This window comes from Lynx canadensis, chromosome D4 (genome assembly GCF_007474595.2).
Source record: "Lynx canadensis isolate LIC74 chromosome D4, mLynCan4.pri.v2, whole genome shotgun sequence".
Lineage (NCBI taxonomy): Eukaryota > Metazoa > Chordata > Mammalia > Carnivora > Felidae > Lynx > Lynx canadensis.
The window spans coordinates 28,050,564-28,077,126 of NC_044315.2; the positions used below are offsets into that span (position 1 = coordinate 28,050,564).

General features: G+C 48.9%; 1 protein-coding gene across 6 annotated transcripts in view; it reads left to right on the forward strand.

Moving 5' to 3' along the window:
- DAPK1 (death associated protein kinase 1) overlaps window positions 1-22,721 on the forward strand; it is a 187,399-nt gene extending 164,678 nt beyond the window's left edge. For all 6 annotated transcript variants that reach the window (XM_030294298.2, XM_030294297.1, XM_030294296.1 and 3 more), the window contains 7 exons: window positions 2,612-2,834; window positions 10,086-10,274; window positions 12,159-12,356; window positions 13,538-13,676; window positions 15,092-15,212; window positions 18,029-18,217; window positions 21,128-22,721. In XM_030294298.2, the coding sequence (XP_030150158.1) occupies window positions 2,612-2,834; window positions 10,086-10,274; window positions 12,159-12,356; window positions 13,538-13,676; window positions 15,092-15,212; window positions 18,029-18,217; window positions 21,128-22,360 (2,292 nt within the window). In that variant the 3' untranslated portion in view covers window positions 22,361-22,721. The remainder of the gene's footprint in view (window positions 1-2,611; window positions 2,835-10,085; window positions 10,275-12,158; window positions 12,357-13,537; window positions 13,677-15,091; window positions 15,213-18,028; window positions 18,218-21,127) is intronic.
- The last annotated feature ends 3,842 nt before the right edge of the window (window positions 22,722-26,563 follow it).

The window sequence follows — 26,563 nt, forward strand, 5'->3', positions numbered from 1 at the left end:
CAGGCTTTGAAGGATAAATTAGAGGGTTGGGAGGCAGATTTGCTTCTGGTGTCAAGGGCTTATCTGTAACACTACATGGCATCAGGGAGAGATCCAGGGAGCGCCCTATCTCTTCCCGCCTGGTGGGCAGCTCTGGGATGAGTGACTGTGTCACAACAGAACGTCTTCAGCCTCTGCACTGACTTGGGTCACAATTCAGGGGTCCCCCAGCCCTTTCCCTCCCCTGCAGGGCTTTGTGTCTGAACCTATTGGAATTTGCGGCTAAGGGAGAAGCTAGAATAAGGACAGCGTCAAGTTCTACAGAGCACTGGGCAGGGGGAGGAGTTCACGGGTGACAAGTACCTGCACAGATTATGTTAAATGTGAATGGAATGGCCTCCCTGTGACATACCAAAGACATCAAAGGGAATATCTATAGTGGAATATAATGTGTTGCAGTGTATAAATGCTGGGGCCCAGGGCATGAGGGTTGTAGTGAAATTGGCAGGTATGGGGACCTGTGCACGGTCACTATGAAGTGCCTGCAGACACCCGTGCATCCTGGAGTGCTGGGATGGCACGCGGACACTGTAGCAGCTTGTCGACCTGATTTTCGCAAGTGAGGGTAGGAGCTCGTGAAGGGTTATATATATATATATATATATATATATATATATATTTTTTTTTTTTTTTTTTTTACCAATTTATTATGCATTTGCATTCTTGGAAACCTCAACTACTGAGATAACACAGTCTCCAAAACAGGCTGGGTCATATGTGGCATGCAGTTAAGCCTAAGGTCATGTAATCATAAGCAAGTTTTTCTCTTAAATAAATGCTCAGCAGACACTCAGCGCTCAGGTGGACCCAGGGAGTTGTTACCGTCCAGGACATGTGTAAACGTGTGTGGACACCTAGCACCCACATCCACGAGCACCCCCAACATCAAGAACTGAAAACGTAGCGCCCATTCCCACCGTGCCCACTAGGAGGCAGTGTTGCCATGTGGAGGAGGAAGGTCAGGGTCACACAGAGAAAATGGGGAAGGAGTGGAGTCTGACAGGTGAGCCTGCTGGGTGGTCAGTGGAAGAAGCCACCGTGGCTCAGCGGGAAGAGGCCAGCAGGACATCCCCCCTCCCGGGGTGAGAGCTGGAAGCAGAGTCTGCCAGGCCTGAGACCACAGGAGACTAAAAGCAGGCAGTTCCCTCTGAGAGGCTCCTGCAGGTCCCCCTGAGTCCTGCCATTTCTACACACCCCTTTATTGAGCACCTCCCTGCCAGGTGCTGGGGACACGACTTTCTCCTCAAGTTGGCTCCCAGTTGAGCGGGAAGATCATCCCACCACACCCTACAGTCTAGCGGGGTCATGATGGAGAACCCCACCTGGGCTGGAGCCTCCTGGGGAGGAATGTTCTGGAAGAGAACCCGGTAAAAGCGGTCCCCGGATGTATGGAAGTTAACAGGTTAAAGCGGAGGGACCATCCTGGGTGGGGGAAGGACCCTGAGCCTGCACCCCACACTCCAACAGGCCCCTGTTCTGGGGCCAGGATCAGGCTGGGGGTGGGAAAGCAGGCTGGCTGTGAGGGTGGATGGAGCCAGGGCGGCGAGAGCCGTGCCTGACTGTGCAGGTGTCCAGGTGGGCTCTCTGGGCGCACAGAACACCTGCCCACACTGTCCTATCAAAGTGCTCTTGTTGTCTTTGGTGTCGGTGTTCACGTGTCTCTGTGTCCCCAGGACACGGATCTGGGTCGGGTCTACACCTTCCTGTTCCCTGCACTTTGCTCAGCCCCTGGGGGCCTCCATAAATGTGTGCTGATGAGCGAGTGAGTGAATGTGTGAATTATCCTGCTTCTCTCTGCAGGGCTGAGAGAGGACAGTGGGAAGGTTACGGGGTCCCCGGCCCCACCACAGCATCATGTATGTACTTCCTGATGCCCCTTCTCAGCCTCTGGCGCCATCATGGTGTCGTGAGGGAACGGGGCCCCTCCACACAGAGGAGCAGGGGTCCCTGGCCACTCTTGACGGGCTGGCCCTGGTTCCCCTTTAAACTGACGGCTTCACAGGAGTTACTCCACCCCATTTCTTGTGCACCAAAATGCCATGGACACGGGCACCTCCCTGGTGACAGAGAGCTCATCGGTGGTTGCCAGGGCCCGGGCAGGGAAAGGCGGTGACTGGTTATAGCTACGGAGCTTCCTTAGGGGGTGGAAATGCTCTGGATCCCAATGCAGTGCTGGTTGTACACATTGTATGTGCAGTAAAGCCTCAGAACTTTGGTCACTCGGAAATGGTCAATTATATGTTATGTGCACTGTACATGAATCATTTTTATAGATACCATGGGACGGAATAAAACGTCTGCAACACAGGTAAGCGTCGCAGACCAGGGTACAAACTTCCAGGGGTAAAATAAGTAAATGCCAGGATGTGCTGTACAGGATGGGACCACAATTCATAATACTGTATTGCATATTTAAAAGTTCCCAAGCGAGTAGCTCTTAAACCTTCTCATCACCAGAGAACTCTGAGGAAGGACACGGCGAGAGTTCCTAACTGTAAGAGTCAGCATTGGCTGTTTGCTCAGAGCCTTCTCTTTCTCTGTGGCTAATTCGCCCCTTTTCATCTGTGTGCAGGATACGCACCGAGGACTCTTCATCCAGCAGCTGCGGCCCACACAGAACCTCCAATCCAGAATCAAACTGAAGCTGTTCGGCCACTCAGGCTCGGGGAAGACCACCCTGGTGGAGTCTCTCAAGTGTGGGCTGCTGAGAAGCTTCTTCAGAAGACGCCGGCCCAGACTTTCCTCCGCCAGCTCCGCCAGGTTCCCGCCCTCACCCCTGGCATCCAAACCAGCAGGTAGGCGCCTCCTCCCCTGCCCCTGCCTCTCCACTAGGTGCTTGCTTTTGTGCTCGTCTCCTGTCACGGTCTAGGAGGAGTGCTAGCTTTGTGTTGGTTACCTGGCCTGGGGTGACCAGATCTCACTGTCTTGGTGGCTTTAGGTGTTAGTCTGCCCCGGCTGTGGGCCATGTGTTGGCCTGCTCGTGCAGATGCCCCAGTAATAGCAAGGACAGGGCCTCACCAAAGTCATGGTCACTGACACAAAGATCCAGACTGCAAATGCGCAGATCACAGAATGGTGTCATGTTCTACTCTAAAATGGGTAATGCGGTAAATTGTATGCTATGTGCAGTTTATGTGAATGTATTTTAAATGCAATGGGACAGAATAAAACATATCTGCTACATGGGTAAAAATACAGACCAGGGTACCCGGCCCTTGAAGACACAAGTCAAATGAACAAATACAGGTTCCAGATTGTACACGTCGAATATTGGCCCCAAGATGGGTTCTCCCCCTTAGGCTTTCTTTTTGGAATGCTGGGCACACCCAGTGACTCAGGAACACAGCAACAAAATTCGGTTCCATCCCTGTGCGACTCCAAGTAGGTTGGTGGTTTCGAAAGGCTCCCTAAGGATTTTGCGGTTGGTCCATCCACTCACACGCAGCCTGATTGGGGGAGTCCCGTTTTGCAAAGATAAGAATATAACCCTTCACAGTTTCCTCACTCTCCATTTTGTGCAGGGACTCAGTTTCTACCCGTGATATTACAAGGTGTCTTATCAGTCCCCCCACATTGAAAACAGCGGTTTTACCGTTTTGTTTCTACACAGTCTCTCTGTCCATGAGGAGGAGTGTCTGGGGAGCATTCGTCAGGGCTGGGGGACAGTTGACTGAGATTTACACGCCCTTTCAACTTCTTTACTCTGAACAGCAGTGGAGTTACAAGCAGGAGCTGAGATAATAACCACAATGGATTTATAATTAGTATGACTACAGTGTCGCTCACACCTATTGCTTGTGCTTTCTGAGCACTGAGTGTGTGCCAGGCACTGGACAAAATGTGGTACGTGTGACACCTCCTTTGATCCACACGACAGCCTGCAGGGTATTTCACTGAAGCCCTGAGGGGTCAAATGGGCTGCCCGGTGTCACACAGCTGGCATTCTTGATGTGTCTGACTCCCGAGCCAGTGCTTAGGGACGATGCTTACAACTCCGTCTGGAGTATAAGGGCATTTCAGACACACATTTTCCCATTGTCTCCCATAATTTGGGCTCAGTTTGTAAGATGGGTTTCACCTTGTCTGAAGCCAGTAGTTTTCCAGATTTAATGATTAGGTTCAGCCTCTGTGTGTGAACCACACCCTTGTTTGTGAGTGTGTATCTGTGTGTGAGAGAGGGAAAGGGGGAGAGACAGAGACAAAGACAAAGACCTCTATTTAGACCTGGGATCTACAATGTCTGTGAGTCCTCTTTGGGTATGAAGATTATGCCCTATAAACCCATGAGCTGAACTGAACCAGCCACAGATTCTATCTCCTGCGCATCCCTCACCTCTCCGAAGTAACGTCTCCACTCATCTTCCACATCTGGAAGAATCTGGAAGTAGATCCTTGATAAAACGCACCTCAGGAAAGCTGCATTATCAGCCAGGGTCACGGTGTTACAGCAGCGTCCTCCAGGCAGCGCTGAGGGAGACTTGGTCGTGGGGCTCGGTCACAGAAGGTTCTGTGGAGGACGAAGTCTGCTCTGGACCAGAGAAGCCACTTGGCCGCAGTCGGCAGAGACACAGAGGGTCTTCCTCTGTTTAGAATTGTTCAGAGCTGTCTCTCCAGTCCGAACCCTCAAATTTCTGTCAAGATAACAGGTTAGTGGGGTCGGGCTTCCCCCACAGGGGTGGTAGGAGGTAATCACTGCTCGCTCTTGTGTCCTACGTGACTCAGTTCTTTAGAATCTTCCTGGTGCCCTGGCGTCGATGCTGGTTTTGTCACCAAAAGCAGCTGAAGGGAGGGACCATCACGTGGTAGTCCCTTCTCCTGGGAGCGGGCGGCTTTGTTCTCTCAGGAGGCACAGGTCTGCTCTCCCTGGTCACTCGTGTGAAAGAAAGTCCCCTTGGGGATTCGCAAGAGTGAAGAAAGTGGCAGATGCTGGAAAGACACAAGAGCAGGCCAAGGGGACACCACAAGGAGATCCAGCTGGCAAAGTGGCTGCCCCTTGGGGAGACCACAGTAAAACCTAGAAGCAAGAAAGAGTGGAGAGCGGCCTGTGGTTGACCTCCTCTGTGCTGACCTGGGTTCAGGTGCTGCACATATGTCATCTCACTGGATTCTCACGAACCTATTTTGGAGAGAAGTAACCCGGGCCTCAGAGACATAATGTGTGTCTAAAGCAGAGGCTGAAACCCAGCTATATGTGATACAAGAGACGGGGAGGAGGAAAATTGGATTTACTGCTGACATTCAGAACTCATTCACCAAGAAATTTGGATACGGGGCTCTTTGTGGAAAATTGGAAGCTCTGGGTACGCTGATTCACATCCCCAATATCGGATATAAATGTTCCATGCAAGTGCATTTATATCTCGCAGACAGCAGGGAGCTGGTTCGTGTTAACAACTTGGCCCTTTCCGAGGTCATCTCCTGAACATGCTGGAGGTTGGGGGCTGACACCAGCCAGAAAGCCAAGACCAGGGGACATGTCTGCCACCCCTGTCTGCAGGCACTCAGGTCACTTGGTCCCTACCCCACGCTGCGTGGTCTGGCCACCACACATACACTCACTCTGTGGCCAGCTGAGTATCACAGCTGTGGCATGTGGGGCTGCAGGAGGAAGGAGATGACCCAGAGCAGAGGGGGGCGAGTGTCCAGGAGCCACCCTGCAGGGGCTGCTGCCTGCTGTCCCCAGAGAAGAACAAGTGGGAAGAAGTGTCTTTTTCATTTCCTTTTTAAATTAGATTCAAGTTACTTAACATGCTGTGTAGTATTGGTTCCAGGAGTAGAACTTAGTGATTCATCACTTACGTGTAACACTCACTGCTCATCCCAACAAGTGTCCTCCTTAAAGCCCATCCCCCATTTAGTCCATCCTCCCACCCACCTCCCCTCCATAATCCTCAGTGTGTTCTCTGTATTTAAGAACAAACTCCAGGGGCGCCTGAGTGGCTCAGTCGGTTGAACGTCTGACTTCGGCTCAGGTCATGATCTCACAGTTCGTGGGTTTGAGCCCCGTATCGGGCTCTGTGCTGACAGCTCAGAGCCTGGAGCCTGCTTCAGATTCTGTGTCCCCCTCTCTCTCTGCCCCACCCCTGCTTGTACTCTGTCTCTTTAAAAAATGAATAAACATAAAAAATTTTTTTTTTAAAAAGAACAAACTCTCAGGGTTTGCTTCCTTCTTTGTTTTTATCTTATTTTATTTTTTCTTCCTTTCCCCTATGCTCATTTGTTTTGTTTCTTAAATTCCACATATGAGGGAAATCATATATTTGTCTTTCTCTTTTTGACTTATTTTGCTGAGCATAATACACTGTAGTTCTATTCACATAGTTGCAAATTGCAAGACTTCATTCTTTGTCATCGCCAAGTAGTATTCCATTGTGTATATATAAACCACATCTTCTTTATCCATTCGTCAGTTGATGGACATTTGGGCTGTTTCCATAATTTGGCTGTTGTTGATAGTGCTGCTGTAAACATTGGGGTACGTGTGCCCCTTCAAATCAGCATTTTTAAATCCTTTGGATAAATACCTAGTAATGCAATTGGTGGGTCATGAGGTAATTCTATTTTTAATTTTTTGAGGAACCTCCATACCATTTTCCAGAGTGGCTGCACAAGTTTGCATTCCCACCAACAGGGCAAAAGTGTTCCCCTTTCTCTGCATCCTCGCCAACACCTGTTGTTTCCTGTGTTGTTCATGTTAGCCATTCTGACAGGTGTGAGGTGGTATCTTATTGTGGTGATTTGTATTTCCCTGATGATGGGTAATGTTGAGCATCTTTCATGTGTTCGTGAGCCATCTGGATGTGTTATTTGGGAAGTGTCTATTCATGTCTTCTGCCCTTTTCTTCAGTGGATTATTTGTTTTTTTGGGGTGTTGAGTTTGATAAGTTCTTTATATTTTGGATACTAACCCTTTATGTGATCTGTCATTTGCAAATATCTTCTCCCGTTCCATTGGTTGTTTTTTAGTTTTGTTGATTGTTTCCTTCGCAAAAGCTTTTTATCTTGATGAGGTCCCAGTAGTTCATTTTTGCTTTTGTTTCCCTTGCCTCTCGAGACACATCTAGTAAGTTGCTGTGGCTGAGGTCAAAGAGGTTGCTTCCTGTTTTCTCCTCAGGGATTTTGATGGCTTCCTGTCTTACATTTAGGTCGTTCATCCATTTTGAGTTTATTTTTGTGTATGGTGTAAGAAAGTGGTCCAGGTTCATTCTTCTGCATGTTGCTGTCCAGTTCTCCAAACACCATTTGCTGAAGAGGCTGTCCTTCTTCCATTGGATATTCTTTCCTGCTTTGTTGAGGATTAGTTGGCCATACATTTGTGGGTCTATTTCTGGGTTCTCTATTCTGTTCCATTGATCTACGTGTCTGTTTTTGTGCCAGTATCGTACTGTCTGGATGATTACAGCTTTGTAATGCATTTTGAAGTCTGGAATTGTGGTGCCTCCAGCTTTGGTTTTATTTTTTAAGATTACTTTGATTATTGGGGGTCTTTTCTGGTTCCATACAAATTTTAGAATTATTTGTTCTAGCTCTGTGAAGAATGCTGGTGTTATTTTGATAGGGGGTCCATTGAATATGTAGATTGCTTTGGGTGGTATTGACATTTTAACAATATTTATTCTTTCAACCCATGAACATGGAATGTTCTTCCATTTCTTTGTGTCTTCTTCAATTTCTTTCATAAACTTTCTTTAGTTTTCAGTGTACAGACTTTTTACCCCTTTGATTAGTTTTATTCCTAGTATCTTATAGTTTTTGATGCAATTGTAAATGAGATTGATTCCTTGATTTCTTCTTCTGATGATTCATTATTGGTGTGTTGAAATGTAACAGATTTCTGTACATCGATCTTATATCCTGCGACTTGGCTAAATTCGTGTATCAATTCAAGCAGTTTGTGGAGTCTTTTAGGGTTTTCCACATGGAGTATCATGTCCTCTGTGAAGAATGTAAGTTTGACTTCTTCCTTGCTGATTTGGATGCCCCTTATTTCTTTTTGTTGTCTGGTTGTTGAGGCTAGGACTTCCAATACTAAGTTCAATGACAGTGATGAGAGTGGACATCCCTGTCATGTTCCTGACCTTAAGGAGAAAGCTCTCAGCTTTTCCCCATTGAGGATGATATTAGCTGTGGGTCTTTCTTATATGGCCTTTATGATGTTGAGGTATGTTCCTTCTATCCTTACTTTCTTGAGGGTTTAAAAAATTTTTTTAAATGTATATTTATTTATCTTGAGAGAGCGAGCCAGGGAGGGGCAGAGAGAGGGGGAGAGAGAATCCCAAGCAGGCTTTGCACTGCCAGTGAAGAGCCCAACACAGGGCTCAACCTTATGAACTGTAAGATCATGACCTGAGCTGAAATCAAGAGTCCAGTGCTTAACCAGCTGAGCCACCCAGATGCCCCTTTGAGAGTTTTTATCAAGAAAGGATGCCATATTTTCTCAAATGCTTTTTCTACATCTGTTGAGAGGCTCATGTGGTTCTTATCCTTTCTTTTATTAATCTGTGGTGTATCACGTTGATTGATTTGGGGATATTGAAGAAGCCCTGCATCCCAGGAATAAATCCACTTGATTGTGGTGAATTCTTTAAATGTATTGTTGGATTTGATTTGCTAGTATCTTGTTGAGAATTTTTGCGACCGCGTTCATCAGGGAAATTGGTCTGTAATTCTCCTTTGTAGTGGGGCCTTTGGTTTTGGAACCAAGGTAATGCAGGCCTCATAGAATGAGTTTGGAAGTTTTCCTTCCATTTCTATTTTTTGGTGTAGTTTCAAAAGAATAGGCATTAAAATGTTAGGTAGAATTCCCCTGGGAAGCCATCTGGCCCTGGACTCTTGTTTTCTGGGAGATTTCTGATTACTGATTCAATTTCTTTACTGGTTGTGGGTCTGTTCAAATTTTCTATTTCTTCCTGTTTCAGTTTTGGTAGCTTATATGGGTCTTCTGTCCAGGGTGCAAAGGTACCTTCTCCGTCAGGCCTGCCCTGCCACTTTTCACCACTAGAGGTCAGCAGTTAGCAAAAAATCATGTTTTCTTTCTATGATTTCAATCCCCGTGAAATTATTTTTTTAAGTTTATTGATTTATTTTGAGAGAGAGAAGAGAGAGCAGGGGAAGGGCAAACAGGGAGGTACAGAGAATCCCAAGCAGGCTCCATGCTGTCAGCATAGAGCCAGATGTGGGGCTTGATACCAGGAATAGTGAGACCATTACCTGAGCCCAAGTCAAGAGTGGGTCGCTTAACCAACTGAACGACCCAGGCACCCCCCACCATGAAATTATTATTTTAAAAATATTGTATAAAAACTCTTTCCTAATGAAAACTCACCGAGGTGTAGGAATGCCTACCTTTTACCAAATCCTGTCAGCTCTCCCTAGACAATCCTAGCCTGCCACTGTGTAGAATCTATTTGCAGTCAACCTAACACCATCTCATGTACCAAGTGGTACCGCTTTACCTGCATCTGTCAGGGGCCAGGTGGGGACATTAATGGAAGGACAGTGTCCTGGGCAAAAGTCAGGGGCTCATTCTAGAGACGGTGAAGCATCCAAGGCCTGGAACAGAAGGAAGCCGTTCCTCCCTTCGGGCTGTAAAGACAAGAGGAAGAAATCGTGTTCCTGGGAAAGCTGGACCCCAGGGGTGAAGCCGCTCGGGTGTCTAGAGTCACAGACACACAACTGGAATCAGAGAAGCAGCCTGGAGTGATGGGGGTTGGGGAGGACGCCTGGGCCTTCTTTCCCTGCAGCCTGTCCAGGGCCTCCCATTGGTTGACCCCAACCAGAAGCCAAGTGGCCGGGGGACCCCAGAGATGCAGCCCATGGGGCCCAGAGCAGCTCAGGAAAGGCATGTGGGAGGTGCAGCAGCCAGAAAGAATCCAGGCAACATCCCTGAACCGCTGCCGCATAGCACACGGGAGGGGTCCACACAGCCCAGCAGGGGGTGGGGACGAGAAAGTGTCATGGGAAGGGGCAAGGCATGGTGAGGTGGGAGGGGCTCACGCACACACGCCGCCCTGGGCGGGGTCTCACTGCCTCCTCTCCTCCTGCAGGCTCCGTGAGCATCAGCAACCTGTACCCGGGCTGCGAGCACGTGAGCGTCAGGAGCCGCAGCATGATGTTCGAGCCTGGTCTCACCAGGGGGACCCTAGAGGTGGTGGTGGCCCCGCCCCAGCACCCGCACTGCGCGGCCGATGACCAGTCCACCAAGGCCATCGACATCCAGAACGCCTATCTGAATGGTACAGTAGCCCGCCCACTGCACCGGGGAGCGCGCCCAGAGTCCCTTTGCCCGGACTGTAAATCCCCCCCTCCCAGGGGGCCTCTCCCGCTGCATGTGTCACAGCCCCACGAAGGACAGAGGAAGAGCCGCACAAAGTGACCTTGGGATGACCCAGTGAAGCGTGGCTGGTCAATACCCCTAGTGAAACCAGACACCCTGCTGTCCTGGGCACCTAGCAAAGCCCCAGGCACACAGTAGGTGCTTAATAAATGACTGCTGAGTAAATCAATACATTTTCTAGGCAGAACCAAACATCCACTTGGATGAGAAAACTTATAAAATATAATCCCATTAGAAGATTGACAAATGCAAGTATGAGAAGAGTGATTATTGAATACATCTCCACTCATGGCTGATGCTATGATACAGGCCAGGCAGTTTTTTCCCACAGGCAAAATTTCAAGTGCTCTCAATCATTTCCAAGGGGATGAAGCTTTAAATGTTACCAGGGAAGGTTTACTATCTCCATCAACCACTGAATCCTTGGTGCTGCACCTTCCGAGCTCCCAGGAACCCCATTTGGGCCCATGTCACTTGAACACCAGCTTCTGCCCTGTTGAGACGCAGTTTAGAGCAGGGATCAAGCATTTTCTTCGAGACTCATCTGTGAAGAGTGTATGAGCCGATGTTCATTCGAGTGCCTGGTAGAGTGGCACAGGAGAGGCGCTCAGAAAATGGCACTCGGGAGCATCTTCATGGAGGTTCTGCTGGCCCCAGTGAGGTGGCATTGAAGTCCATGGGCATTGTGCTATCCTAAAAGCTGAGTACTCTCCGAGGTCCCGGAGCTGAGTTGGCATGCTTCATAGGGAGAGGAGAAGTGTGTCCTCAGCACCCCACAACCCTTCACCCAGCTCCTCCATAACTCCCTCCTGCCCCAGGTCTGGCTCTCAGTGCTCCCCATTCTCAGAGGACTCAAGACCGTGTTCCAGAACCCCTCACTCCAAGGTCTCAGCTGCCAGACTTAGAGAGTCCTATCCCCAGGAGTGTGTGTGCTCCTAGAGGGGGCTCCAGAAGAGCCACGGATCTTCCAAATTGTTGACTACAGAATTTCTGGCCCAAAATAAGCACTGAGGGTAGAATTAGGGAAAGAGAGCCTGAAATCCTACAACGTAAGTGGTCCTGCCATGTCCCCCCAGAGGCTGGTGGGTGGGTGGTCACTGTCTTGCTGGGGTGTGGCCATGTAGGGGTGGGGCGGTCCTGTGTCTGGATGGTCACTGCAAGGTGCCAGGTGCCTCAGGAAGTGCAGTCAGAGTCTCACCCACAGACACTTCTACAAAAACCCTCTGCACCCACACTCAGGTATGTGGGAGCAGCTGCCCCCCACGCTGGGTGACCTCACAGACCCCCACCTCCTCACGCTTTCACCCACATCCTTCAGGTGCGGAACTGCGAATCAACTGTTGTGTCTTTCCCCTGTGCAGGCAGCCTGCTGGCTCCTGACCCACCTGAAAAGGTCACTAACTCACCTGTGGAAGGTGAACGTGGTCATCACTAAGCCAGAATTAAGTTACATGTCGTAGTGACTTTTATGTTCAACGTCGTATACCCTGTCATGTTCCAAAAAGAATTTATACGTATGTGAGGATACGGAATCTTATCATGTACGTTCTCTGTGTGAGTTTGTTGACGGGGAACCCAAGGCGGCATTTTGCCCTGACTCCTTCCTTGTGAGGAGGAATCCCTGGGGGGAGAGGTGGAATGCATGTGTCTCCGAAGATGCAAAGATAAACAGGTCGATGCTACGGACATCACTCTTTCCCTTGGTGGTCACTAAGGTGCAAGCAAAATGGTGATTGGCACTTGTTGGTGTTGTTTCAGATAGTAATCTTCATTCTGTCTGTAGGAGTTGGTGATTTCAGTGTGTGGGAATTCTCTGGAAATCCAGTGTACTTCTGCTGTTATGACTATTTCGCTGCAAATGATCCCACGTCCATCCACGTCATCGTTTTCAGTCTGGAAGAACCCTACGAGATCCAGTTGAACCAAGTGATTTTCTGGCTGAATTTCCTGAAGTCTCTTGTGCCGGTTGAAGAACCCATAGGTAAGCCAGCACGTCCTGGTGGAGAGTGCCCTTCCCGTGGGCCGCTCAGCCACTTGGGGGATCTACAGCTCAGGGCTAACAGTGAGGCTTCCTTGGTCGTTGCTTCCTGTGACAAGATTCCCATTCTGGATGTTTCCGCAGGGAATTGTTACATGATTGCATTCTCCTGCCTCAGAGACCAAGTCTGAGGGATTTCTAGAGAGCTGTTTCTCGCTTTCTTCCTATACTTTAGAGCTGTGGTCACTTTTGTTGGGTAGAGGTGGACTCCTCCCAGAGATGGCCCTGTGTCTCTCTACCTAATGATACGTAATTAATAAGCAGAATGAACCCCCTTCATTCTGTGGTTCCATCCAGAACGGAAGGGTCCATATTGACTGAAGGCATTATCTTAACTTTATTCCTAGAGCAGAAAATAGCGCAGAATACGCTTTTGTTCCTTTGTACAAAACAGAGGGGTGCCTGGGTGGCTCAGTCAGTTGAGCATCTGACTTCGGCTCAGGTCATGATCTCCTGGTTCATGAGTTCGAACCCTGCATCTGGCTCTGTGCTGACAGCTCAGAGCCTGGAGCCTGCTTAGGATTCTGTGTCTCCCTCTTTCTCTGCCTCTCCCACCTCCCCCTGTCAAAAATAAATAAACATTAAAAATTTTTTAAAAAAAACAGAATTGGGCAGCCTTTCATGGTGGAAACACAACTGGGCTATCAATTTTTTTTTTTTTTTTTTGATTTCCTATAAAAGTCAAATAAGTGGACTTAACCCCCTCAGGGTACATCCACTCTGTCTCTCTTTCTCATTCTTTCTGGTGTTTTCTTTCCAAAACACTCTCCCCACCAGAGGCTATCTGTGTGCACCGCCACAGTCCCTGTTTTGGACATTTCTGGGTGTAGCTGTACTCACACAGCTTTCTAGGTCTTAGAAAGGTGCCTTTGCTCAGAGCCAGATTTCCTCTCACTGGGCAAGCAGGGCCACTTGGGGGGACATCTGAGAAGCTGTCTTGAGTTCTGGTGCTGGTCCACTTCTGAGCTGCCCTCCCCGAGGACCAGGAAATCCACTCTTGGCCGGGCCAGGGCCTTCTTGAAGTGACCCTGCACAGCGGGCTGGCCAGCACGCCCTGCCTTACCCGCCTTGGAGACAACCAGGAAGGACAACCCGCCTGTGAAACGTCTGTTCTCTGCCCTCAGCCTTTGGTGGCAAGCTGAAGAACCCGCTCCACGTCGTGCTGGTGGCCACCCACGCCGACATCATGAACGTGCCTCGGCCGGCTGGAGGCGAGTTCGGGTACGACAAGGACACGTCCTTGCTGAAGGAGATCAGGAACAGGTGAGGGCGCCGCTGGGGACAGGGGCCATCTCACAGAGCTCACGGACACCGGAGGAAGGAATCAAAGGCCTCCTTTGCTTGGTTGGCTTTGTGGCGTAGATTTCATTTTTTATCAAAACGCTGAAAACACAACAAATGCAACCAAAGTAAAGGCCACGGGATGTAAAACAACAGACTTATCACCTCCTTCCTCACCTCCCGGTACCACTGCCCGGGGGACCTTCTGTTAGGAGTTGCATGCGTCAGTCCTCAACTTTGTGGAGCCAATTATAATCAACAAATCGTATTTTAAGATACTTGAAGTGCGTGTCACGGTGATCTGATGCACATTATGAGAGGACGCGCCCGTCTAGTTAGTTAGCACATCTGTCACCTCACATGTTTCTCTGTCTTTGCTTTTTATTTATTTTTTGGTGAGAATGGTTTTTGTTTTTTGTTTTTTTGAGACTTCAGAACTGATCATGTATTGAGTCACTAAAAGTAGGCAATAAATCTGTCCCCCGCCCCCTGGAAAATGGTAAGAAATTTCCACAGGCATGGCAGAAGTTTGAATTCTGGGTGAGAATGTTTAAGTTCAACCCTTAGCAAGTGTTAGTCGTATAATACAGTGGCTTCGACTGTTGTCACCATGCCTGACACAGATGCGCGGTTCTTTTTGTTGTGTTGGCTCTCAGTTCCTCTGATGACTGTCATCTTACCACCGAGCAGTACTTCTCAAAGTCTAAGTTGCCACTCACCAGGGGCTCGTGACAGTCACCTGGGGGTCCTGACCTGGTCACGAAAGTGGGATGGACAGGAGGGGAAAATACCAGAGTGCCTTTCCTGGCAAGCATTTATGGAAAACTTTTGTTTCACTGAGCAGTATGAACGTGCATGGGTCACGGTGTAGAAACGTGTGGTTTTACTTCATGTTTGGCCAAAAAACGTTGAAGCTGCATCTCTATATAATCCTCCAGTAACACAAACTATTGGTTTATCTAATGCAGACACTTCCCTGTTGTCCTCCTGATAGGAAAAAGAAGGCTCATGCTAGTATTTTCCATTGAGGGAGTGGCCTTCATGCCTACCCTCTGCTCTTACCCGTCCCTCTGTAGTGGCCTCCGTCCTCCCAGCATCCGAGGTGAGAGCATGGGCCTCACCTGTGCTGCATCAGGGGACCTGAAGTCTTCCCATACTGTGTCCCTGCCAATTTGTGCAACCTGAGCCACCCCCCCCCCATCCATAGGACTGGGAGCTCAGGGGTCCCAGGCCTCACACCACCGTAATATGACCAGCCAGTGGACAGTGGGGAGGGGGCAGCCTCTGCAAAGTCACCAGGACATTCTGGCTTCAGATCAGCTATACAGGAGCCTGGTGTCCATGGTGACACCTGGTGAGACCGCATCACCCTGATGAGGCCACTGCCCTTCCCTTAGGTTTGGGAACGATCTTCACATTTCAAACAAGCTGTTTGTTCTGGATGCCGGCGCATCGGGCTCTAAGGACATGAAGGTACTGCGAAGTCACCTGCAAGACATTCGGAGCCAGATTGTCTCGGTGAGTGTGCTGGAGAGGCGGTAGCTCCACCTTTGCCCACACCATCCAGTCACCCCGGAGCTGGCCTCTTCGTGCTCCTCTTGGTTAGATTCGGTTCTCAGGGGACCCAGCACGAGGCGGATGCATGGCTGTGTTTGTGTCCCACTGGTCTACAACAAGGAATGAAAAGTGAGAAGCAAGGACGTGGCCAGGAGATGAGGGAAGTTAGGAGCGAGGGCCCCACCTTAGAGCATATGGGATTCTGACGGTGTTAATGGTTAGTTTATAAGTGACATTGCCTTTTACAAATCATAAAAACTGCCCAGAAGTGAGTTACTGTGAAATGCTTAGAAAATGCAGAACAATAGAAGAACCGTCACCAGCAAGATTTGTTGAAGGACATAAAGTAATAGATACTCAAACGAACTGAAATGTGCTCGTGGAGGGCAAGATCTTACTCAACGTTTCATTTTCGCAAGTTATATAAACTTAGTCCGGTACCGGCCAGCAACTCATGGGAATGAGGAAATTGGGTGTTTTGTCTTAAAATTTCAGCGGAAGGATAAATAAGGCATATTGTAAAGGCTGTGTAACTAATAAATCCAAAATCAAGAAACCAATAGATGGAATAAATTAGTGAATACAGAAGTAAAGCACAACATCTACAGAAATTTAATAGAAAACAAAGGTGTTATTTCAGTTTGGGGGAAGATGTTTATTTCATCAGTGATCTGACACGACTGGCTATTAGTCTAGAATGAAGTGAGATTGAATTCTTTTCACTACAAATCCCCAGAATAGATTGTGGGTGGATTCAAACATATAAATGTAAAAAAGAAAAAAAAACAAAAAACAAAAAACAGCAGTATCTTGAATGTGTATTTAAAATAACTTGATTGTGCTTTGGAAAACCCTTTCGGCAATATCGAGGACCCTAGAAGTTTTCGCAGAAAATATAGCTATTTGACATTACAAAAGCTAAAATTTCTTTTCTGGCAAATAAACTCCATAAACAAAGTTAAAAGGAGAAATCGGCTGGAAAAATTACTCTCAGTGCCTCTGACACGTAAGTTTCTAATCTATAATATTCAAAAAGTTCTCCCCAACTGATGAGAAAGGATAAACACCTCCAAGGGCAAAATGTTCCCTGGAAAGTTCCTGCTGCCCCAGCCTGCGTGTAGATGAGGAGGCTGTGTCCATCCTTCCTGGGTGGGGAGTGGCCCCTCCAGTTACAGCTTACTCCTTCTCTGCTGGGAAATGCCCCCATTCACAGCACCAGGCTCCAGTTCCAGACGTGCTTTTGGAATCTTCAAGAAAACTCTGGGCTCTCCTGAAGCCTGCCTGGCCCCTGCCTTCTGATGGGGGCCCCACTATGGCATAGAGGGTGAGTGGGGAGTAGTCTGGGGGAGCTCAGAGGAAGCCAGTCGCAGAGAGCAGTGGCCAGTGATCTGGGACAGAGGTCTGTGAAGGACCAGCACCTCCCCACCTGGTGGTGGTGGCGTTAGGGCCTCTATGATAGGCTGTAGGGCTTCCCTGAAGTTTTGAGCTGAGGTGTGGTGAGATTGTCTGCTTCCCAACCCCAACCCTCAATTCCTGAGGCCAAGCAGGCAGAACCCACCACAGACTGCCTTTATCCTTGGGAACTTTGTTTTAGAAACAGGGAGTGGAATTTAGCTGACATAAAGGTGGGATTCGAGAAGAGACTGCCTGGTTAATGATGTAGAGCAGCGGTTGGTTTTGTTTTTGTTTTTGTTTTTGTTTTTAATTAGGATGGTGTGCGGATTATATGGGCCTGTCACATAGATGATTTATTTCATCAAATTAAAAGATTAAAAACCTATTTCAAGGGGGGTGAGGGGATGGGCAAAATGGGTAAAGGCGGGTGGGAGATACAGCCTTCCAGTTGTGAAATGAATAGGTCACAGGGATAAAAGGCACAGGGAATCTAGTCAATGGCATTGTAATAGTGGGAGGTGCCATAGCTACACTTGTGGTGAGCCCAGCATAGCCTACGGACTTGTCCAATCACTGTGTTGCATGCCTGAAACACATGTAACCTTGCATGTCAACTATACTCAAATAAGAATTTTAACAAATTACGAAAAAAGAAAGCTGTTTCAAGCCAATTACCAAGAATTAGTCTAATTTGAAATAGTATTTCCACAGCAATCCCACAAATACTTAATATACTGGTAAAAACCCACTACAGTATTGCTGATGACAGTTCATCTCTTTTCCTCTTCCTTTGCTCATAAAATTAACCATCATCTGGCTGAAACAGTCACTCCCGAGGAGGGGGGAGGGGGCACACAACTTTAGGAGTTGGGGAACACTGTGATTGAGTCCAAGAGCATTATTGTGAAGCCTTGCCACCTGTTTAATCATTAGCAATAGAAATGAAAGCATCCATGGGGTGCTCGGGTGGCTCAGTGGGTTAAGCGTCCGACTTCGGCTCAGGTCGTGATCTCCCAGTTCATGAGTTCGAGCCCCGCGTCGGGCTCTGTGCTGATAGCTCTGAGCCTGCAGCCTGCTTTGGATTCTGTGTCTTGCTCTCTCTCTGCCCCTCCCCCATGCACATTGTGTCTGTCTCTCAAAAATAAACAAATGTTAAAAAAAAAAGGAAGAAGAAATGAAAGCATCCATACCATTTTACCCTCGCAAATGGATTTTGTTTAGAGGCAACACTTTAACAAAAGAACCGCCCGGTACCCAACCAAAAAGCACTAACTCATGCGAAGTATTTTTGCAATAGTGCAGGAAAGAGCGCCAAGCTTTCTACCATCTCCAAGGGAGTCCCCTCAGCTGCAAATTGACCTGTCTTGTGCTGCGTGTCCTAGGTCTGCCCTCCGATGACCCACCTGTGTGAGAAGATCATCTCCACGCTGCCTTCCTGGAGGAAGCTCAACGGGCCCAACCAACTGATGTCACTGCAGCAGTTCGTGTACGATGTGCAAGACCAGCTGAACCCCCTGGCCAGAGAGGGGGATCTCAGGCGCATAGCCCAGCAGCTCCACAGTGCTGGCGAGGTAGGGGGCTGGAGACCAGGCAGGGGTCTGGGAGGGGCTCGGGAGATTGGTTTCTGTCCCCACTGTGAAGGTGGTTTGAGCCGTGAGAGGCAGAGTGGAAACTGCCCGATGACCCATAATATATCCAAACATGTGGCAATCACAGAGGCTTCGGTGATCTTCTGAACTGTGGTTCTCTGCTCTCCCATGCACCCTAAGAGCTGGTGTTTGGTTTTCTTCTGATGCGTTTGTTTTCCAGCTTGTGTCAGGGAGCACAGTTTCTACCACACTGGGCATCTGGGCCTCTCCTCTCCTCCGGGGGCGTCTGTTGCTTAGCTGTGGTTCCTGCAGCCTCTGGCCTGGGCTGTTATCTGCTCCACACAGACTCCTGGGTTCACAGATGGTCCAGAAAAGGCAATGACAAGAGCCTGTCCAGAGACACTAAGGCCCAGCAAGCAGTGTCCCCAGAAATGACAGCCTTTCCCAGAAATGGGAATCTTTGCTCCCACTCAGGTGGCATCCAGATCGCTGTTCTATTTGCATCCCGGGAGAGGGGAGCTGGCCTTTGTGTCCCTCTGTCCTGTGACATCCGGGGACAGTTTAGGCTAGTCCGGGCCATAAAAGGCAGTTCTGAACGTGAAAGCCCAGAAGCAGTTCTGAGATTTTTAGACCCCAGGAGCTTCTTTCCTGTGCAGTCTCAGTCCCACCTCTGACTTGAGGCCAGTGCGTGTAAATCATAGAGACTTGAAATTACAACTGAAATTACAACTGAACTAGAGTGTCATGCAGTGACAGCATGAGCCTCTGAACTTCACTGAAACTACCAGTAATCTATAGACCTCTCCAGCAGTACTTTAAAGTCATTGAATTTGGGGTGCCTGGGTGGCTCTGTCGGTTTAGCATCTGACTTTGGCCCAGGTCGAGATCTCACGGTTTGTGAGTTCAAGCCCCAAATGGGGATCCGTGTTGACAGCTCTGAGCCTGCAGCCCGCTTCGGATTCTGCGTCTCCTTCTCTCTCTGCCTGGTAGATTTCCCCGCCCTTGAGACTTCAGTGAGTGATGAAGTGAAGACTTGATGGTAGGAGTAAGGAAGGGAGATATCGGTCAGGTGGCCCCCTCTGCTTGGCCACCAGCCTCTCCCCCAGTGCTATTACTGCCTGCTAGTGAGGAAGGCCCGAGTCCTATGCACATCTCACCACTTATCCTCATGATGCCTGTTTCTGCTCCCGGATCCCTCACTGCCCTTAGTCATCTGTCCCCTTAACCTCCTCCAGTGTGGCCAGTGTCTCAGCCTGTCTCCCGTGATCCTGAGGGGACGGCAGTGCCCAGGGTTGAACTGCAGATGATGTCCCCACCAAATGCCTTATCAAGAAATAGATGCTCTACCCTCCAGGAACTGTCAACCTAGGGACCGGTTTGAACAGAATCATATGCAGAGGGTGTTTCAAAGCTGTCACCGGAGTGTGGACCAGAAAGTACTCTTGGTACAAACAGTGAAGAGCCTCAGACTCCGTGTGAGAACAGAGTGTCCCTTGGGTCAGCACTGTGTGTAGACCTGGCCCTGAACAGGGAGGGAGGAGAGGAGGGTGAGTGTTGCAAAGAGACCAAAGTTGTCTCTGCTTTTTGTCATATTTCTTTCTTTCAGGCTTTTGCTTTCTAAAGAAATAAAGGGGTCAGGTAAGCTCCAAGTCTCCTCTGGCCATCTACTATAGTCTCCTTCCTCTCTGCCCTCTCCAGGGTGCTTTCCAGACCTTTTCTCCTATGCGTGTTAAAATTTTATATCGTGGACTCATATCACAGTTTGAATCTCTCTTTGAAAAATCTCAAGCCTTTAGGGAAGTTGCAGGAGTAGCTCAAAGAATCTTCATCTACTTCACACTTAAATTAACCAGTTGTTTACATTTTGCTCCATGGGCTTTGTCTCTTTCTCTTCTATTTATTTACTTATTTATTTTGCAAATATCCTGACATTTCACCCCTCAGTACTTTAGCCTGGATCTCCTAAGCAGCGGGGTGTTTTCCCACTGTTACAGGGTGGAGGACGGACAGTCAAGTATCCCCCACATTGAGACCAGAAAAACAGAGCAGGTGACTCCTTATAGTTTACACAGTTTTAATTGGGGTAACTTCCTAACCGGGGAGATATGGCAGGCAATGATCCTGCTGTGCTGCTGTTCTCCACAAAGTCTGGACGTTAGTCTACAGATGTGATAGAGCGAGGGTTGCACAGAAGGGCAGTGCGGTGAGATCAAAGAGTCCGTGTGCAACTTACTGACCTCTAACATCGAATTAGATCTCCTGGCTACACCTGTGTGTCAGGAAAGGGAGAGACTTTGTTATCTTTAACAAATCTACCGGGGTTGGGGCGGGGCAAAGCCAGCTTCTCACCCTCCTGGCGGTGTCGGGCACGTCTAAGGTAGGTATATCAGTCTCCAAGAGCCCCGGGGACCCGTAGCCGAGGGCGTCAGCGAGTGGACGTGAACAAGATGGAGTGCTGAGGATAACCATACAATGATCACATCCCAGAAGCACATAGATGTGACCTTGTTATTGAATGTATAGTTCGCTCTCCAGTGTTTGCCACTTGTCCCAATAATTTCTCTTTTATTCGTGTATTTCGGGATGTAGAGCCCCGTCAAAATTTACTCATTGCATTTACCTGCCATCTCTCTCTCTTTTTTGTCTTTGAATTTATTACCTTGACCTTTTTTTAAAAAGTCAAAGGTAGTCCTTTCAGAATCTCTCTTATGACCTTCTCAAGCTGGCGTTTTGGCTCAGTGTTTGATTTCTGAGATCCATGAATGCCCTGGGTCGTTTTTTGCAACATGCGCACAGATTTTATCATTGCTCACCTCCTTCAGTGCTCTGAACAGCTGGTGCCTCTGGCCCTCTGTGTTCCCTTGTGTGACCTCCTGTTGTCCCTTCTGGCAGATCAACATCATGCAGAGTGAAACGGTCCAGGACGTGTTACTCCTGGACCCCCGCTGGCTCTGCACCAATGTCCTGGGGAAGCTGCTGTCCGTGGAGACCCCACGGGCCCTGCACCATTACCGGGGCCGCTACACTGTGGAGGACGTTCAGCGCCTGGTGCCTGACAGCGATGTGGAGGAGCTGCTGCAGATCCTAGATGCCATGGACATTTGTGCCCGGGACCTGAGCAGCGGGACCATGGTGGACATCCCTGCCCTCATCAAGACTGACAACCTCCACCGCTCCTGGACAGATGAGGAGGATGAGGGGAGGGTCTACGGGGGCGTGCGTATCGTCCCCGTGGAACACCTCACCCCCTTCCCATGTGGCATCTTTCACAAGGTCCAGGTGAACCTCTGTCGGTGGATCCACCAGCAGAGCACCGAGGGAGATGCGGACATCCGCCTTTGGGTGAATGGCTGCAAGATTGCCAATCGCGGGGCCGAGCTGCTGGTGCTCCTGGTCAACCACGGCCAGGGCATTGAGGTGCAGGTGCGAGGGCTGGAGACGGAAAAGATAAAGTGCTGCCTCCTCCTGGACTCCGTGTGCAGCACCATGGAGAACGTCATGGCCACCACTCTCCCAGGGTTGCTGACAGTGAAGCATTACCTGAGCCCCCAGCAGCTGAGGGAGCACCATGAGCCTGTCATGATCTACCAGCCACGGGACTTCTTCCGGGCGCAGACCTTGAAGGAGACCTCGCTGACTAACACCATGGGCGGGTACAAGGAAAGCTTCAGCAGCATCATGTGCTTTGGGTGTCATGACGTGTATTCACAGGCCAGCCTAGGGATGGACATCCATGCATCAGATCTGAACCTCCTGACCCGGAGGAAACTGTGTCGTCTGCTGGACCCGCCCGACCCCATGGGGAAGGACTGGTGCCTTCTGGCCATGAACTTGGGTCTCCCCGACCTTGTGGCAAAGTACAACACCAATAACGGGGCTTCCAAGGAGTTCCTCCCAAGCCCGGTCCACGCTCTGCTCCGGGAATGGGCCTCCTACCCCGAGAGCACGGTCGGCGTCCTCATGTCCAAACTGCGGGAGCTGGGGCGTCGGGACGCAGCAGACTTTCTACTGAAGGCGTCCTCAGTGTTCAAAATCAACCTCGATGGCAATGGCCAGGAGGCCTATGACTCCAGCTGTAACAGTGGCACATCTTATAATTCCATCAGCTCCGTCGTGTCCCGGTGAGGGCAGCCTTTGGCTTGGGCAGGGTGTCTTCGGACTGCAGAGCAGGGGGATGCAGCCCATAGTCCCGGCAGAAATTCTGGCATCCCTCCCTGTGCCCACATCCTGAAGGTCCCCGCCCTCCCTCCTGCTTCACCAGTTTCTCTGCCACTACCTCCCTCCTCCCACACATTCCACTGTGTGTGAACGGTCTTTGTAGTTACAGAGCAGACCACAGCCTGTCCTTTGGCCAATTGAGAAGCCAGTATCCCTCCTCCCTGTGTCCTAGATCATCTCTCATCCGCCAGCACCTTGCTTCTTACTGATAATTTTACTGGAATTCCTAACTTTTCAATGAAATTTTTTTAACTACTGTATGAATTGTCCTAAAAAAAAAAAAAAAAAAAAGCACATGTATCCCAAATGTGTTTCTTATAGTCTTTTCCTTGTCAGACCATGTCCTCGTCTTATCCCTTTGATATTTGTAGGACAGACTCCCATGTGTGGAATCCCGCTGTCTGACTGACAAACAGACAACGTGTGAGGCCTTTGCAGAAGAGGCTGTGTCTGAGACCATCCAGGGAACGCTCCCTCTCTGTCCCCTGCTGTCTGCTGATCACCGCCTGAGGTGCTCCCCCCTGAGTTGTGGTTTTTCCAGAAATTTTTGTGTTTCATTTCACACGGAAAGGGGAGGAAGGAATCCTCTTCTAGAGTGATTTCACACACAGTGTTGTTTTCATGGTAAGACACGTCCTTGCTGCTCTTGTGTAAACGTCAACGTTGCGCGTCCACGCGGAACCCGCAGAGTGTCCGCTGATCATTCCCGCTCATCTCAGGTAGAAGGTGACACAGCTGCAGGAAAGGAAGGTCTGCGGGAGGACTCAGCAGACCCCTGACTCCTGCTCGGTGGCAGTCCGCTGTCATTTGCGCGGAGCAGATGGTTTTCACATGTAGATCCTGGTTCGATGACTTCCTGTCTGTGAAGTCCGACAAAGAATGCGAGGAAGCGAGATTTCCTGCGGTGATTTTAGGTTGAAGTGAGGGAACACGTCCTAATTCTTCTGTCCTGAGAAGCGTGTAATTTTAATGTTACATTACATGTGTGTATATGTGTGTATATATATATATATGCATTATGTATATACATATATATGAATACAGGTATTTTTACTTAATCTATACAATGTAGTAAAAAGATGTTGGTTTTTCTTTTCTGTTCTCTTTTTTTTCTTTTCTTTTTTTAAAAATATAAATAAACTATTGCTTGTTGCATTTGATTGTTGGTCTTTAATTCAAAAGGAATCCTTTATTCTGTTTTTTTCTTCAGTCACCAAAACCCCACATGGCAGGGCAAACCAAACTGAAGTCCAGAAAGTCAGTTAACCTAAACTCCCGTGTGGAAACAGCTGGCTCATTGTGGGGGGGGGGGGCATTAGTACTAAAGTTGGGGATGGTAGGGGGAAGCAGGAGGAGCCCGGATGGTTTTCACACTGTTGTCACTTGAAGAAGGGAATCCCTTCTGTTGTCCTTGGGTGACCCAAACACCACTGGAGTCCTTGAGTGCCGCCCCGGGCCTGTGGGGAGGTTCCTCTGTCTGTACAGAGGTGCGGGGACCAACCCACAGGAGTAAGAGATAAACCTACTGCCAAAGACGCGTATCTTCTGTCCTTCCGGACAGAGCCCGTGGCCCAGGCCATGTATTGGAAATGCCAGCTTTGACCTGCATGGAAGCACTCAGTGACAAAACCTGCATTTAGTAAAACCTCAAGACTTTTTAAAAATACATTGACAAAGAAAAACGTTTGGAAGGAAAAAGATTAAAACGGTAATGATTTTCTCTGTGGGGCTCATTTCCATTTTTCCAAATTGTCCACAATAAACATGGTCTAGTTACATTAGGAAAATAAATGAATGAAATAAAACTAAAAGCTACATAGACACGCCTGAAAAGGATGGCACTGAGATCGAAGCTGTGGTCACCTTACAAAAGTAGACGCGTTTATCCTGTGTCACCTCTGTCCAGAGTGGCCACTTCACTCTCTCCTGCTTCAAAGAGTGTCACAGGGGAGTGACATGACACCAGGCCACTGAAACCCCCAGGCACAGAGTAAGTCTCTGGTATCACCTGTATGTAAAATCTCAGAGAAGGATGTGACTGGGGCAACCTTGGGTCCCAGAGCAGCCCTACACAAAACACGGAGGGAAGGGAGGTGGAGTTCTGCAAGGGCCTGGCCCCGGGGACCCTGGGTCAAGGTGAGGAAAGTAGCCATTCTCCCCGAGAAGGGAGTTGTGTTAATAGGAGAAATAGGCAGAGGCAGGATGCTGGACAAATAAAAACAAAGTACTGGGGCACCTGGGGGGCTCAGTCAGTTGAGCATTCAACATTGGCTCAGGTCATGATCTCACAGTTCGTGAGTTTGAATCTCGCTTTGGATCCTCTGTCCCACTCTCTCTTTGTCCCTCCCCCGCTCGTGCTCTCTCCCTCTCAAAAATAAATAAACATTAAAAAAACACAAAGTGCTGCAAATCTTTGTACTCTTGTTTTATGCAGGTGCCAGTGTTCTTAAGGATCTGGGCCACCTGGGCTCCTGAAATGTTGAAGCCATAGTAAGAATCATTACGACCCAGATCTGAAGAGATTATGGGCGACTGAGCTCAGTGCCACATCCTGGGATTAGGTGGTGGCCGGCATTCCTGGGGACTTTTGGGGTCTTCAGGGACATGAATTCTGGTGAGACTGGAACTGTCTGGCGAAGTCCCATTGTGGGTAGCCGGCTCCACCCCCTGCATGAGGGCCAGAAAGAAAAGCCTCTCATGGAACCATTGCTCTGAGCGTGGATGTGAGATGCACAGGGAACGTGTTCTCTGTGCTGTGCTGCCTGTTGGTACAAAGTCCACCTTGGGCTGCCCTGCGGTGCCTGAGGTCTCCTTATGGACAGGAGCTTCCCAGGGACCCCAAGCTTTTATGGAGTGGTGACAGACTTTTGTGGCTCTGATGTGTTCAGAAACCTGGATTCCCCACCTTTCACAAAACGAATCAGAACTGTGGGTGGGAATTCTGGCGGACAGTTTGCAGAAAGGGGTATCATTACAACTACAGGATTCACTGAAATGTCGAAACTGATCGGCTCCCCCTAGTGTCCTGAGTCTACCCTGGTCTTACTGAACCCTTGACGGGAAGGAAAAATTCTTCTCCACCCTCAAGTTCACCAGGGTGGACTAATAATTAAATTTACACCAGACAGATTAACAAGAGAGAAAACCAAAGTTCAATTATGTGCACACTGAGGCCCAATCGTGAGGCCGGGAACTACGGAAATGACCGAGGTGCAGTTTTTCTACTTCTCTACTTTTTTTTTACTTTTGAGAGAGAGAGTGGATCTGTGAGGATCAGGAAAAGCTAACTCCGGGAGCTTCAATTAGTAAGGAATTCTGAACGGAATTTGGGCTGGTTGAGATTTGGGAAAAAGTAGCAGGGTTGTGGATACGGCCTTCTGGGCTCTGGTGACGAGAATATCTCTATTTCCTGGCACAGGGAGGGTGTCTCTCACAGCCAGAGTTCTTTCCCATTCTCAGGGGCACGGGGAGGCCCTGAGTGCCCTTCTTGTACAGGCTGTCTCTTGCGTAACTTTTATTTATTGTAACCAATACACCAAAGTGGCACATTTTGGGGTGGCCTGCCCTTGGTCATGGTGTGACCCTGGAAAAGCCCCTCCAAGAGGAAGGGCCAGCCTGGCTGTTCCTCCATAAACAGCCCCTAGATGGCAGCCAGGCTATAAAACCCACAGGGACATCAGGAGAGCTGAGCCTGGAAATGGAATGTCTTCCTGACGAGTTGAATGTATTTCCAGTTTTCCAAGGTGAAAACTGTTCTGGAGACGGATGCTGTGCATATAGTCACCACCCCTGCACGCTGCAGGGAGGTATCGTTAAAGTGAGTGATTTTATGTTCTGTCTCTCTTACCACAATTTTAAGAAAAGGAGATTTAAAAACATGAAGCTGAAACCTAACAATATTCCCTAACAGTTAAGCTTGCGGAGGAACACGCATGATTACCTACTGTGTTTAGTGCGTCCAGAAGACAGGGCTCTAAAGTGCGGTGGAGTGGGGGGATAGAAAAAAATGATAGATTGCTGTTTGGAAGAATTTGGTATTTGTTATTTCAAAAAAAAATCTTTAAAGTGCTTATTATAGGAAAAAGATAAGAATTTGATTTGGCCACTTTT